Raw genomic sequence first — 15,293 nt, 5'->3', positions numbered from 1 at the left:
ATAAAAAATTCGCAACCTATAATGACAAATTAAGCCATTAACCATAACAAGGAGCGAATCTTTTTTTTGTCACCATTGATTTGCAAAACCGTTCGTTTGATAACTGTTTCCACTTCACCAGTAGAGAATTTAAACAGAGGAATAACAAAACTAAAACCGGAATAGAAATACGATGAACACAAAGATCATCGTCGACAAGCTTCTCTTAGAGTCTGATGATTGTTCGGCCAATCTTTACACGTACTGATTACTGTTCAGGCAGACCGTTTGTCAGCATAGCCATCAGGTTCATCATCATCATCTCTGTAATTTCCTTCCAATGGCTCTTCGAGGCCTTGATCAGCAGTCGATGGTGGTGGGACGTTGTAGCCTCCATCATCCACACCGTGGCTGGCATAATTTCCACTGCCTCCTGCAACACCGGGGTTACCAGAACCATAGCCGCTGCTGCCACCAGAGCCTCCATAACTCAAACCACCGGTTCCACCATAGCTGCCACCACCACTGTTGTAGTTGTCAGCATTGCCACCAGCACCTCCAGCAACACCATAATTGCCACCTTCACCGTACCCACCTTGATTGCCACCATAGCCACCACCACTACTTCCACCACCATACCCACCTTGATTGCCACCATAGCCACCACCACTACTTCCACCACCATACCCACCTTGATTGCCACCATAGCCACCACCACCATATCCACCACCACCACCATATCCACCGCCACCATACCCACCGCCCCCATAACCTCCACCACCATAGCCACCACCCCCACCTCCATATCCACCACGGAACCCCCCTGACCTGTCTGTCGCATAATTCACACGAATTAACCGCCCATGAAGATCCTACATGGTAAAGTAAACAGTTAATTCTAAGCTTCTGGATGCGGAAAGGTAGAGATACTTTCATGTCTAGTGAGATTCAGACAACAAAGACAATAAAACTAGTATTCCGGTTCTCAAAACCGGCTAAGATGAATAACCAATGGGAACCAACCCTCAACAAATTCACTCGTAAAAATACAAAGTCACAAATGATTATAAATCATAAAAATCATACCTTGCCGTCCATAGCACTAATAGCAGAAGAAGCTTCGTCAGACGATGTAAAGGTTATAAAACCAAAACCTCGAGATCTACCAGTTTCCCGATCCATGATGACCCTCGCTGAAAGCAAAAAAATATGTACTACATGTCAGACGACAAAGATACTACATCAAAAAACATGTCCTTGTTCTGAAAGAGCCAAACTAGAATTAATAAAAGATAACAAGGCATCCACAACTCCCAACATTTTCACAATGAGATCTTTTAGAAAACTCATCAACGCAATATCACGGAATTTTCACCGTAAGATAACATACCTTCAATAACCTCCCCGTAGCTGGAAAATGCATCCCTTAGGCTGGTGTCATCAGTGCCATATGAAAGCCCTGCGTTAAACCATTGAGATGAAAATCTTACGAGGTATGTATCCACATATAGGTGGACAACAGACACAAGATCAACCCTACTAATAGAGTGTCTGATAACTCATTAAACGTGATGCAAGGCCTAACATAAAAGCCATTAAACTCCTGACAACACTATCTCTTATTTACGTCCTCATCACCAACTCACTCACTCTCAGTGCATGTTACACCTATACCAGGCAGAAACTTGCTGCCACGTACGATTGCAGCTACCAGTTAAGTTTTGTTATAATTAGAAGTTAGAACCGATGTTATAAAATGTGTGACATAACCTGGAAATGCAACATAAAAAATTGTTAATTCAAAAATTTTTACAATCAGACAAATTACAAAATATTAAAAAATATAAAAATATAAAAACCATGAATAGCATAAGCATGAAAAACCCAAAAATATGTTGCCTACCAGGAAGAAATCCTTTCATTGGAATTAATCAAAATTGACCACTTAAATTACTCCAATGGCAATAGAATATCAAACTAAACAAGCTTTCCGGTCTCTTTAACTTTCTCTCTTTTTTTAATTTTTGAGAATAAACATAGGATCGTATAAAAAGAAACTCTTATTTTTTATTGCATGAAACCAGCTCAAGTTTTTTTTTTTAACTTTAAATGTGTAAGAATGTCTTCCACATGAAACATAATATTCAACCTTAAGAAATTCATGTAACTTTAAATTTATAAAAAAAAATTGTCACCCAATACATGGGTGCATTGTAACCTTTTCTTTTTCATAGTTACTTTACAAAAGGTATCCCACAATACCCCCCCCCCCCCATGTACAAGACTCGTTAGGATAGATAAGGACAGATACCACAGCTGCTATGGCAATTTCCACACTGCAGAGATCTGTATATCCCTATAAAGAATAAATTTTCTCACTGAAAAGGTGGTCCCTACCGTTGGGCAGAGCAACAATCGGCACCCTAAATAAAAGCAAATAAATCATAGCCATGAAATATTCGAAATCTTTAAAAACTTTAAATTATTCATCAAAAAAAGGAATACCACTAAAAGTCATGCATAAAAACAGAACTAGGCACTGCAAAATGATAAAAGACATTCATAAGTTAACATGCATTACATGAAACAATGAATGGAAAAAAATATGCCCCCTAATGCTCACAATTTCCAAGGCAAAATACCAGGGGTCATTAAGATACCTTGTAGCTTCCTTTTCCATTTACTGTTTCATGTAATGCATGTTAACTGATGAATGTCTTCTATCATTTTGCAAAACCTAGGTTCTGTTTTATGCATCGGTCTGGTGGTATTCATTTTCTTGATGACTAATTTAAAGTTCTTAAAGAAGCAAATATTTCAGGGATATGATTTATTTGTTTATTTCAGGAATATCTTCTATCATTAGTGCCTAGTTTTGCTTCTATGCATGGCTCTAGTGCATTCCTTTTTTTTATGAATAATTTAAAGTTTTTAAAAATGCAGAACATTTTATGGCTATGATTTATTTGCTTATTTCAATTAGAGTGCCGATTGTTGCTCTGCGCACTGGTAGAGACCAACTTTGCTGCTGTATAGAGAACCTTACATTGGGAGAATCAATCCAGTAATTTGGAGCCATTGCCTTAGTTCTTTCTTGACATCATTGTGTTTCTGTCTGCTAGGGATTAAAATGAAATGAAGCTGAAAATAGTAACAGTTCGTATCCAGCCTCCAAAATCTCAAGTACCAGGTGTAGAAAATAATAACTGTTCTTGTCAACTGTAGGCTAAGAGAGTTTGATAATAAGTTAATAACAATGTCTTACCACAATTAAACCTATGCACGTGTTTGCCATACTTGGAACTGTAGGCACAAAAAACACATCTTTTTTGAAAAAACAAGATAAAAAGAACATTCCAAACAATGAAAACGAAAAAAAACTGTTTTCCCCCTTTTTTTGATAGAAATCCACAATAAATCTTTCACTTTTTTTCTCATTATGTTTACATTATTTTTTCTTTAAAATTTGGAACTAAAATTATTTATCTTCATTTATTAAAACATCAATTTTATCATTTTATCAAGTTTTTTTTACATTTTCTTGTTGTTTTTCATATGTTCTACTTTTTCCTAAATTGTCAAAACTTTCCAAAGATCTTCAGCTTTGGCGAAAAATACCCAAGGAAAACCTTGCTGATTAAAGCCCGTTAATGATATTTATGACTATTCTTGGAACTAACAAATTTATAACTTGAGATGGGCTACTTCCCTGTCTAACCAGGTATCCAATAAATGCACACAAAGACCAGTCTATACATATCCACCAACTATTGATGTACGAAAGAAAAAAGAAGGGGAAAATGTGTACCTCCAACAAACAATTTTGAAGATGACATGAAACGTAGAGCCTGAAATAATGATGGATTTGCAGGGGAAGATGTTCCAGATCCAACATGTCTGCTTACAGTTTGTTTCAGTAGATTGCCGATCTTACTAGCAAAAGCCATTCTGAAATCCTGTATTACAGGTGGTTATAATATGAAAGTAGTTAAAACATCCTAATGAAGTTCTGAGACTTGTCACAAATAACTGCACCACCTTGAAGAATGTGAAAAGAAAGAGTCCAAGAATATGGAACAACTGAGACATTTACAAGACAAATACCTCACGAGGAATTTTACAAGCGATAAAGAGTTACAACTTTTTTTTAGTTTCTATAAACTGATAATGCAGACAAGAAGCCTCTTAAAACAGTTTGTGAACCTTTATAACTATAAAAAAGATATGTATCCAACTATCTAAACAGCAACATGCTTCAAATACAGAGTGTTCAAAATATAGTGAAGATGTTAGGACAATTCATCTGTCTGACAATTTTCCAATTGTCTATGTAGAATGAATGGCATTAATAACTATGACTTAGCATGAACTGGTTGAATCATGGAGAAGTAGCCATGAAATATACCTCAGGAAAGTTTTTTATGCCATGGAAACAAATACAAAGAACGTCTAATTCACGGTATTCACCATTAAATGTTGATGGTTACAAGACGCACATCGACAAACATCACACACTCTTCATACATCAGAGTAGAAAGATTAACGAGGAGAAATTTTTGAAAAGGAAAAGAAAATCGCCAGAATCAAAAAGCATTAATAAAGAAATTATCGTGGAACATCCCTCAACACAAATTTCAGAAAATCACTGAACAACAATTCACCTTTTTGAACACGATTCAAACATCTATGCATGCAGCTGATGCCAAGAAGTAAAACTTATACATTGAGAAGCAGCTAAGCAGGAGACAAAGACCACTACAGATGGGTCTAAGGCAACAATAAATAAGTAACATAGTAACATTATGCATTTAAATTTCAACGAAAACAACATAAAACAAAGTCAAGCACGAAGGATATAATCAAAGCATTACAAATGAATATGCAATACAAGCCTAACAATTGACAACAAGAATATAATGCAGGAAAAAAAATACTATGATGCAAGGCACATGAATTCAATCAATATTAGTCGTAAATCGTCACATACTAACCATAAAGGATCCCAGATAATGCCATTAGCCAGACCAACAAAAAGAACGTGATAACAGCCATGAGGTACAAGGCAACAATTCAAAGATTCATGCTTAACATTGATGTAAAAAAAAAACAACAACAACATTGGAACAAGGCGTACGTAAATGTCCAATAGGATAAACAAAAGCAGTAGTTAAACGGAGACACTTTTTGGACGATCAACTGCCTAGCCGACATCAGTACAAAATTTAGAATTTTGGATGATCGACAGTCTCCGAAAACACTAAATCCTAGCATATTGCGCTTTGCATATCCACTTTTAACTTCACCGATTTAGAATCTACGCCTACATTATCTAATAGCTACCCAAACGATTTATCTAAAACCCTAGCATAGTGCCCTTTGAAGGGAAAGAGAAAAAGAAAAACACCGACTTCCTTTTCACCCCAAGATCATCCACTACCAAACCCTAAAATGATTAACCACCTCAGAGGAACATCAGGTAACCAAAAAGAAAACTCAACAATCAAATACAGAACCAAATCATTCGAGACCCCAATAAGGAAAACAGATTCCGATACAGTTAAACGTATCAACAGCAGCACAAACCCAGAGAAACACAAAATGTATTCAGTCACCTTATAACATTAAACTCGGAAGAAGAGAAAGAACGAGAGGGAGATAGGGTACTAGAGAAGAAAGAAACGAGGCGGATTCATGACGAAGTAAGTAGGCGTACCTTCGAAGGGTTTCCCCTTCGCCGAGTGACTTCCTTCCTCTCCTTTGCTTAAACCCCGAGGGTTTTCGGGCGGCGCAGGGAAGTGGGAAGATATTTATAAGATCGTGAGGACAATCTCAGCCGTCCGTGATCACAAGGAGAATCGATGACCGTCCGATGGAGTGGGCGTCCACCGTCGATCGCCGCGGCTCGTACACCGTCTTCCCATTTTCTACTCCTCACTAGTCACTTGCGTATGCGAGAAACCGAAATGGTCACTTGAAATGATGGTGTTCCTAAAAATCAAGTACCCGGCACCCAACGTGTCCAATTTCGGCAACCATCGTTTCAACATGCATAGTTGGCAAGTACCCAGAATTGGACTTGATTTTCGGGTTAACAAAAATTCGAGGAGCCTGATTGAGTAACGTCAGCTTTGAGACTAAAAGCATGGTACTCATCAACCAATGTAGAGCATCTATTGCTTATAAATAGTGCTCATAAAAATCAAACTAACAATCAAATTGTGACACTCGAAATTGAGTTAAGGACTGGCTGGAAACTCGACATTCGAGTTGAGTTTGGCCTGATCAAAATAAAAAAAATAAATGTAAAATGAAAATTTTAAAATATAAAATATATCTTTAATAATATAATATATATCATTATTAAACAAAAATAATATAAAAATAAATATAATTGAATGGGGCCATCGAGCCAACCTGGGTTGTTCTTTTGTGTCAGATCAAGCCAAGTACCGAATATCTGAGCCTGATACCCAAGGTTAAAGATGCACTAGGACTTTTTTTTTTATTTTTAAGGTTTAGAGGAGGTGTTACTTTAGCTGTAGCTAAGAGAATCTGTCACTCACCCAAGCACACAAGAATCTGAAGTTAATATCCTACTCCTAACGCTTATTCATGAAGGAAATTGATGATTACTAGAATCCAACTAGCAACTGGGTTTTAAATAGTTATTAGGCCAACCAACTACGTTAACATCATTGGATCCAGTTAAGCTTATTATAGTTCAAGTCGGAATCTCATAGACATCATGCTCTCGCTCCCAAACTTAAGTGAGATGCTTGTTTCTAGCAGTAGCAAAGCTACATATAAGTTGATGTGGACAGTTGCCTACTTCAGCAACACAATTTTTTTATTTATTTTTACATAATTATAAGCTGATGTGAACAGTTGCAGCAACAAAATTTTTTTATTTATTTTTACATAACTGTTTTATAATTATTTATTCATTTATATATGTTCTACCCTTTCTAAAATTAGAATTTCTATAACAGTGTTTCGTAGCTAAAAATTTCTGGCTCTGCCACTGAGTCATAGTGAGGTTTTTATTAGTTGTTAGCCCATCCAGCTACATTAAACCCCTTAGAGCCCTTTAAACCTACTATAGTTAACCATAATTTATCTATATTTACAATGGGACGGAATCTCATAGACATTACTACCAAACTTAAGTGGATGTTTGTTAGGAAGGGATTCCTGCATGGCATTCCATCGTGATCCTAGGGACAAATGCAAACATGGGACGGACATGAATAGAGAAGAACGGACTCTCCAAACCAACATAAGCCATTCGTAGCCACGTTGAGCATTTTGTTTTTGAGAAAGCTAGAGCAAGATGTTTTCTTGATAGCGTTCCCAATAGAAATAATCAAACCTCCTCTAACTAGATATAGCATTTTAGGCAAATGTAAATTTTACTTTAGGTAGCGTTTGATTGTGTTCCTTATTTTGTTGAGACAAATTTTCTAGAAAAGGTTTCCCTGCATGAGGGAAAGAAAAGGGAAATAACTCGTCACAAAGACTTTTGTTGTTGTCCAGAGTGTGACCAAGTTTCATGTCTATTCAAACGGTATTTAGCAAAAAAAGTTAGCGCATGTTCTTATAATACATGTTTTAAAAACCCTATATAATTTTTTAAAAATATAATGTTTTAGGTCTTGTCTTTTAGAAATGGCCTTCAAAAATGTAATGTTCTTTATGTCAAACACCTTTTAAAGTATAATTCCTTTTGCTAGCAAGGAGAAACAATAAAAGTACTACGCTTTTTTGTTGAAGTACATCACCGTTGTTGGTTTGGACCCAATAATATCGAATACTTTTCAACTGTAAGCTCACTTACGCTCGTGACATTTACAAATAATATTTCAATATTTAAGTCCAAATCGCATAGGATTTGCCTCAATTGAAATAATCAATCACTTTTCAACTAGTTAAACCATAGATGGTTCAGGATTTCGATAAACTTGGACTAAGTCTAATCCATGTCATCATGAGTAGTATGCATCGTATCTATACTTGTATATCAACTAGCACTAGATGGGCATGCTTACAATTTTGAAAACTTGACTCCGTCTAGTAGGAGTCCGCAACTTCCCAGATACCTGACACCAACAAGCTGTCGGGTAACTCGGTCTGGGTGGTGCAACCGATAGGGTTGGAAGACATGTTAGACTGAGTGGGCAACGTCCCAGATACCCGACACCAACAACCTGTCGGTACCCCGGTCTGGGTGGTGCAACCGATAAGGTTGGAAGACATGTTAGACTGAGTGAGAAACGTCCCAGATACCCGACACCAACAAGCTGTCGGGTACCCCGGTCTGGGTGGTTCAACCGATAAGGTTGGAAGACATGTTAGACTGAGTGAGAAACGTCCCAGATACCCGACACCAACAACTTGTCGGTACCCCGGTCTGGGTGGTGCAACCTATAGGGTTGGAAGACATGTTATACTCGTGTTCGTGTTTAGTTTGCATCCTACAAGGTACTATCCTGATGGTATTTGAGGAATATTGATCTTGGAAGTAAAATGCATTTATGAACGCCAAGTGGACCAGTTCTTCCACCCTTCCACGGCACACGAGGTAGGCAGCATGGACTCTAGTAGAGCATTAGATTCATCTCTCTCTCTCTCTCTCTCTCTCTGGGCGACGACATTGCCAAGGTGCTTATTGCTCTGTTATAGATGACCTTTGTGTGCATAGTAATACCCAATTAACTTAAATATGTATAATAGAAATGATAACATAACTACTGGAGGAGAAAGGTGGGGGTGGGTTTGGTTGGTTGTAATCCTCACACTCAGGGTGGAGCTAGAAATTTTTCATGAGGCATGCCGAATTAAAGTTTCTAATTTTTGTCTACGACCGAAATGTTATTTTTCAAAATTTTATATAGAACAAGCAATTTTTTTTTTAAATTTACATGTAAACTCTTTTTAAAAAATGAGGTGGGCCCAAGGCTTATGCGGGCCCTACCTTGACCCCTGCTCACACTCACCTTAGAACAACTAGAACAATCGCCCAGCTTTATTTTCAAGTCTTCCTCTTTATTCACCAAGGCCTGAAAATTTGGTCGATCATTGGACAAGAGTTCATTAATAAGATAAACACAAGAGTAAAAGCCGCAAATAGGGCTGAACATTGGAAGAGAGAGAAATAGCTAGAGACAACAAGATCGAACAGGAACTGCTGTCTGCTGCTTAAGAAGCCGTGTGTGTGTGTGTGTGTGTGAGAGAGAGAGAGAGAGAGAGCGAGCATGGTGTTCCATTATAAGTTTGGTTCTATAACCCTCCTTTCTCTTTTTTTTATTTCCATGTCTTCACACTCCATTCAACAGTTCAGATTTCGCCACAAGTACTTTCCAACTACGCAGCTGAGAATGAAAAGCACTCATATAACAAAAAGACGTGAGAGCCAATTAATTCTCTCTATAGATTTCAAAAAGCAAGAAGTGATAAATTAATTAAATCAAAAGTGATAGCAATGTTCAAAATGCACAGGGTAATGATAATATTTGGTAAGCTGAAATATTTCATCCTACCACCCAGAGGGTTGCATCATTTCTTTCATCTCTTTATGATATAGGATGCCCCCATTATGCTTTAACTTATATATAGTATTCATCTTTGCAGTACAAAAAGTTGGTGTCTCGAAATGGATACTAGCCACCTACCAGCATTCACCTTGACCATCGTGCACAGTGTTTTACATAAACTATAAAGAACACCTTTCACGGCAGCCACATGCACTCACAAAGGTTGCTATTCCATCCCTACCACTAGTCGGCAATGGAAATTGTTGTAGACAAGGGAGAAAGATAATGAGAGGAGTGACATATGGGAAAGAGAAGAGAAAGAGAGGCATAAATACTGGAGATGTAGCCATTGAACTAATGTTTTGGTGCTTAAATGGTGAAAACATCGGGACAAATATGAAAAGGTGGGGAAATGCAAAAATGAAAACCCCAGGCAAACATTTTTAGAAGGATAAGAACCATAGTTGGCAAACATGTGACTCAGACTAGGATTGGTAAATGACTAAGTCACTGTGTCAATGAGTTGACTTGTTTTTTTAATGTATTTTTATAGCATATAAATGAAGTGAGGTCTCTCAATCTATAAAGAACTGCTTTTTTTTAATGTACTTTTACTGCAATCGAGTCAAGCGATTCCAGAAGAGTTGGGGCAATTCTGGGATAGTCGGGCCGAGTCAGGGATGATCCTTGCCAAGTTAGGCCGACTTAGGGGTGAGTTAGCTCCTACCTTGCCCAAACCTTGACTCGTGGTCGGCATGACTGGGGCTATTCTAGAGTCAGCTCAACGAGTTTACCAACTATGATAAGAAACACCACATAAACACATGGACAGGGCTACCACTTATTTCGCTCAAACATCGAGACACTCTATAAAAACGGGGAAAAAACAACTTGAATGGGCTAGATCCTTTTCAAAAGGAACTTAAAGAGGGCTGGCCAATTGAGTTTGACTGCACAAGTCATCAAAGGGCGAAGTTAGGATTTTTTTCCTTAGGGGTTCAACCCATAGTTTCAAAATGTCAACAGAAGTCGAAATATAATGTTTCAAAATTTTTGTATAAACCATATACAAAATTTTTAAATTACATATATGTTTTTTTTAAGTTGGATGGGTGTCATGGCTCCTGCTAGGCCCTGGCTCCGCCTTCGGGACCCTCTTTAAACCTATTTTGGTCATGACCCAGGGAGTAAATCAATGCTTACAAATGCAGGATACTTGTTAGATTGCTAACATTTTAAAATTTATCATTTAAATGACAGTAAACAATCGCTAAAACTGCCATAAACCATTGTTGCATTGTAAACTATACATCAATAATGTTTTACTATTTATTAAGGATCAATTTAAATTTTAGCTGACAACCTCTGACATTATATATATATAGTTTGACAACTCAAATGCCTCTTATCAATGCTCATTGCTAATCATTTAGTAGGAATGATGAAAAGAGTTACCTTGAGTTATCTAAATAGTTGGGGTGTGTGTGTGTATATATATATATATATAGGAAAATATATTATATTGTATGTATCTAGATAAGGTGCACAAAGAGTTGTTATGAACTCTTCTCTCCTAATCTTGGCTTGCAAAATAAGCAAGTCAACCTCAAATGAGACATGTTTAGCAAAGGAGTAGGGCTCACTCAACCCAAGCGCAGGCTGGTTTAACTTGCTTACGCTTACGTGCATCTTTTACAAATCAAGTAACAAAAATTGGAATTAGCATATTAGTGAGTAGTAGCCAGTGGGTTTTAGCACACACTCACTACCAAACCATATTGTAATTTTATGCATTTCTTCAAAAATTTATGTCAGCAGATGAATGTATGATTTCAAAAAGTAAAAAAAAACATGTAAAAATGATGAAAATCCAATGTTTGAAACAATTTTTTGTGGGAGCCCAGAAAGCGAAGCCTGTGATCTTAAAATCCTCATTTTATTAGATGACGTTTTTATAATGTTGGAACTCATATTTTTTTTATATATTTATGTGTCCATATCAATTCTTGGTGTCATAAAAATGGGCATGCAATAGGGCGAATTTACCCATCTGCAGTCCATATTTATGTGCTATTTGGAAGCCCTATGGTAAATATGTGAGCATATAAGCCATGAGTTTTCTTTTTGTATCAAGTTGAGAAATAAATTGGCCTGGGTCTAACTTCTTATGTTAGTTAATCATATGCATAAATCTCCGAAGAAAAGGTGAGTTACGTGCATCCAAATGCACACAAAAAAAACATATACGCCAAGGTATTTTGAAAATTATGAAAAAAAAATGTCTTTTTCAGTCTTTTGACTTTATTGGTTTTTTTTTGGCTCCTATAAAAATTCTTTTTTTTTTTTCTATCAATGGAGGCATTCTAGTTATTAAACATGCTGGCACACAAAAAAAGTGCACCAATATGCGCATATAACCAATTTTTAAAGGTAAAAAAATAAATTTTTCTTATAAAACATCATATCAAGGGTGTTTGAATAGCACCAAAAGCGAGTTTTGCCAAAATCCACTTTTGGCAAAAGCTGCTTGCTTTTGAAAAGGCAGTGAATAACTTGACACCCCCACGTTACTAACACAAAATATGTTTTGGTCTCATAACCCAAACATACAAACTGGTTTTAAAAAACTGATTCAAGAACCAACTTTTTCAAAAAAAAAAAAAAAAATTATAAAACTTTTTTGTTTTAGTGTCATCGAAATCCCATCAGAGTTTTAATATTCTTAGTAATATTTGAACAAAAAAAGGTATCTTATCTAAATGTTAAACAAATTGCCCCAAAAAAAGCTTAACTTTTAAGCAACTAGTTACCTCTCGACCATCAAAAGTTAACAAATAAGCACTCAAATTTTTAGATAAATTCTCAAGGAAAGGTCCATTGACAAAAAAATAATAATAATTTTTGATACAGCCAGACAAAAAAATACCTCTTACAAAGGACCACTCCTCTTTTGGCCGGCAAAAATATATTTTTTCCTTTAGAATGGATACTTTTTATCATTTTCATATATATATAATAAAAAGGCCTGTTTTTCGAGCACCTTTTTATTAACTTTTAAAAGTTGACTCATCTTTTGTTATTTGCTCAAACTTCAGGCTTCTTTTAGTAGTTTTCTCAAATGTCAGACCAACTAGTCCTAATGTTCTATGTCTTCAAAGGATTTTTTAGTGCTCTTCTTTTGTCTTCAGTGCCATTTCCATGTACATCTTTCTGAATGGTTCACCTTGAAAACAAGATCCGGTCCACCTCCACCTGATTTTCCTCCCTGGTGTTGAGGCAACTCCACCTAATCCTCACAAAATGTTTGTTCTTCACTGACCAGTCCTCACTGTATTAAAGGGTAGACATGTCAACTGATATTTCCAGTAATTTATTATTACTACAGTTGTTGTTTTTGCAAAAGCAACCATGAAGATGTGATCTTATGGTGTTATTTTATAGAAAAGAATACTTAGATGGTCCCAGTTTAATGTATATTTGTGTACTTTAAAGGATTCGAAAACCAACAGCCTAAAATCTTAATCTGCAGAATTGATGGTTCTTCCTTCTATCATGAAAGCATGGTTTCAAACTACATTTATAGTGGTAAACGCATGGATGGGGGGACGGATTTGTTAAAAGATGACAGTTTGCATGCTTGATAATCATGCTTCAGTCGCCATAATCTAATTAATATCTATATATGAACATGAGTAAGAGAAGGGAAGAGAATATTCTGAATACGAGCAGGAGAATGAGAAATTCACATACAGACAAACCGGCAGTTAACGAAATCCAAGTGAATCTGCTGCAGCCTTTGAAAGATCAATTCGATTTTCACTAGATGTTGGTAACTCTGTCAAGTTCAGATATTCCACATACTTGATATTTTCTTGACAAAAAAATCTATTATTGCATTGAGAAATATGGACTATGGTAGATCAAAAAATGATTGCACAATGGCAATAAAAACTTTCGTTGTTCAGACAAAGTCGAATCCCAAGTCACCTAACAGAGAGAGAGAGAGGGTCAGACACCAAATCGGGTCATCTAGCTACGGTTCCCAGCTCCCAGTCACAGGTCAAGCCAGAGAGAGAGAGAGAGAGAGAGAGAGAGGGCGCTCTTCATGGAGGTCTCCCCTTCTTCCAGGAGCGTCCTGGACGGCCTCGGCGAAGAAATTATCCGGATAGTTTACCCCGTTTCGATCTGTATGCTCCTCGTCGTGGTCCTGGTATCCGTCCTGAATTCATCGTCACCGCCGTCGTCTTCATCGTCATGGTCGTCCATTGCCACCCTCGTCTACAACGAGACTACCACAGAATCCCTGTGGGACGCCATCAAAGGCGCCATCTTGAACGCCCTGGCCTTTGTTCTTGTCGTCACCATCGCAACCTTCCTCCTCGTCCTCCTCTTCTACTTCAGATGCACCAAACTCCTCAAATTCTACATGGGGTTCTGCGCTTTTATGGTTTTGGGCTTATTGGGTGGTGAAATTTTGATACTCTTAATCGAGCATTTCAATTTCCCCATCGATTGCATCACTTTCTGTATCATCTTATTCAATTTCACCGTTGTTGGTGTCATGTCTGTATTCATGTTTAAGATGCCAATCTTCATCACACAGAGCTATCTGGTTGTTATTGGAATGTTGGTGGCCTACTGGTTCACTATGTTGCCCGAATGGACTACCTGGGCGATGTTGGTAGCCATGTCTCTCTACGACTTGGCTGCTGTTTTGCTCCCTGTTGGGCCTCTCAGGCTGTTGGTAGAGCTTGCAATTGCAAGGGATGAAGACATTCCTGCCTTAGTATATGAAGCTCGGCCGGTTAATGGGGAGGGTTCAGCGGAGTTGTTTATTCGAGGGGATCATCAAGATCACCCCCCTGGAGCAGAGAGGATGGAGCGCAGGAGAGTGTGGAAGCAGAGGGGACATGTCGATAACGGGTCAAGTTCCACAGTTGCCGATTTCTTGTCAGTTGGTGCTACGGAGAATTCCTCGGAGTTGAGTCAGAGTCTGCTTTCTAGTAATGAACCGGATGAGGAGAGGAGACCGGAGACGAGAATAGTTATAGGAGATGCTCGAATTTCTGGTGGTGGTTCTGCAGTTAATTCCTCTCCTCGTAATGAACTTAGGCGAGAAACAGTCGCCAATGATTTGGAGAGTCGAGCTTTGAATGCTTTGCCAGGAGGAGAGGATGAGGGCATTGGGTTGGGTTCTTCGGGGGCTATTAAGTTGGGTCTAGGAGATTTTGTATTCTACAGTGTACTGGTTGGTCGGGCAGCGATGTATGACCTCATGACTGTTTATGCCTGTTACCTTGCTATCATGGCCGGCCTCGGTGTCACTCTGATTCTTTTAGCTTTCTACAAGAAGGCATTACCGGCTCTTCCTGTATCCATATTGCTAGGAATAGCATTCTATTTCTTGACACGTTTCTTGCTAGAAGCTTTTGTATTTGAATGTTCTTCCAACCTAATCTTGTTCTAGGTTGCAAATGCTTGGCACTACGTTGTAAATTATGAAGCGTTACTTCTGCTTTGCATTTTGGAAAATGTAACTTGTTCCTTGGTCGATTCAATTCCGTACAAATTTATTAAATTTCGCCATCAGGCTTGGCAAGTTAGTTTTTTCTTATGGTGTTTGTTCACTTTGGTGTTTCTTCTTTAGTAGTTTCATTCTTTCTTAGTTGATCTGTAGCCAGACAGTCAATTAGCCCACGTGGCAGCTCGAACAGGCAAGGTAGTCTCTTTCCCTCTGCACAGTGATGAGCATTTTGTTGGAGATAGAATATTTGCATCTGTCTT

At 37.7% G+C, this 15,293-nt stretch overlaps 2 protein-coding genes across 2 annotated transcripts; one reads left to right on the top strand and one right to left on the bottom strand.

Annotated features, from left to right (window-relative positions):
* Positions 1 to 37: 37 nt before the first annotated feature.
* On the bottom strand, positions 38 to 5,847 carry LOC116257425 (glycine-rich RNA-binding protein 2, mitochondrial). The gene is made up of 5 exons (XM_031634156.2): positions 5,693 to 5,847; positions 3,788 to 3,935; positions 1,370 to 1,438; positions 1,066 to 1,172; positions 38 to 851 (listed from the first exon to the last, which is right to left on the bottom strand). Exons 2-5 carry the CDS (start codon positions 3,924 to 3,926, stop codon positions 255 to 257), a joined length of 912 nt encoding a protein of 303 aa, XP_031490016.1. The 5' UTR covers positions 3,927 to 3,935; positions 5,693 to 5,847; the 3' UTR covers positions 38 to 254.
* A 7,651-nt stretch (positions 5,848 to 13,498) lies between these two features.
* Positions 13,499 to 15,087, top strand: LOC116257052 (presenilin-like protein At2g29900). Its single transcript, XM_031633667.2, has one exon. It carries the CDS (start codon positions 13,615 to 13,617, stop codon positions 14,974 to 14,976), a length of 1,362 nt encoding a protein of 453 aa, XP_031489527.1. The 5' UTR covers positions 13,499 to 13,614; the 3' UTR covers positions 14,977 to 15,087.
* The last annotated feature ends 206 nt before the right edge of the window (positions 15,088 to 15,293 follow it).

This window comes from Nymphaea colorata, chromosome 7 (genome assembly GCF_008831285.2).
Source record: "Nymphaea colorata isolate Beijing-Zhang1983 chromosome 7, ASM883128v2, whole genome shotgun sequence".
NCBI lineage: Eukaryota > Viridiplantae > Streptophyta > Magnoliopsida > Nymphaeales > Nymphaeaceae > Nymphaea > Nymphaea colorata.
The sequence above is the reverse complement of the archived record's forward strand: the minus strand, read 5'-3'. Positions and strand labels throughout refer to the sequence as shown.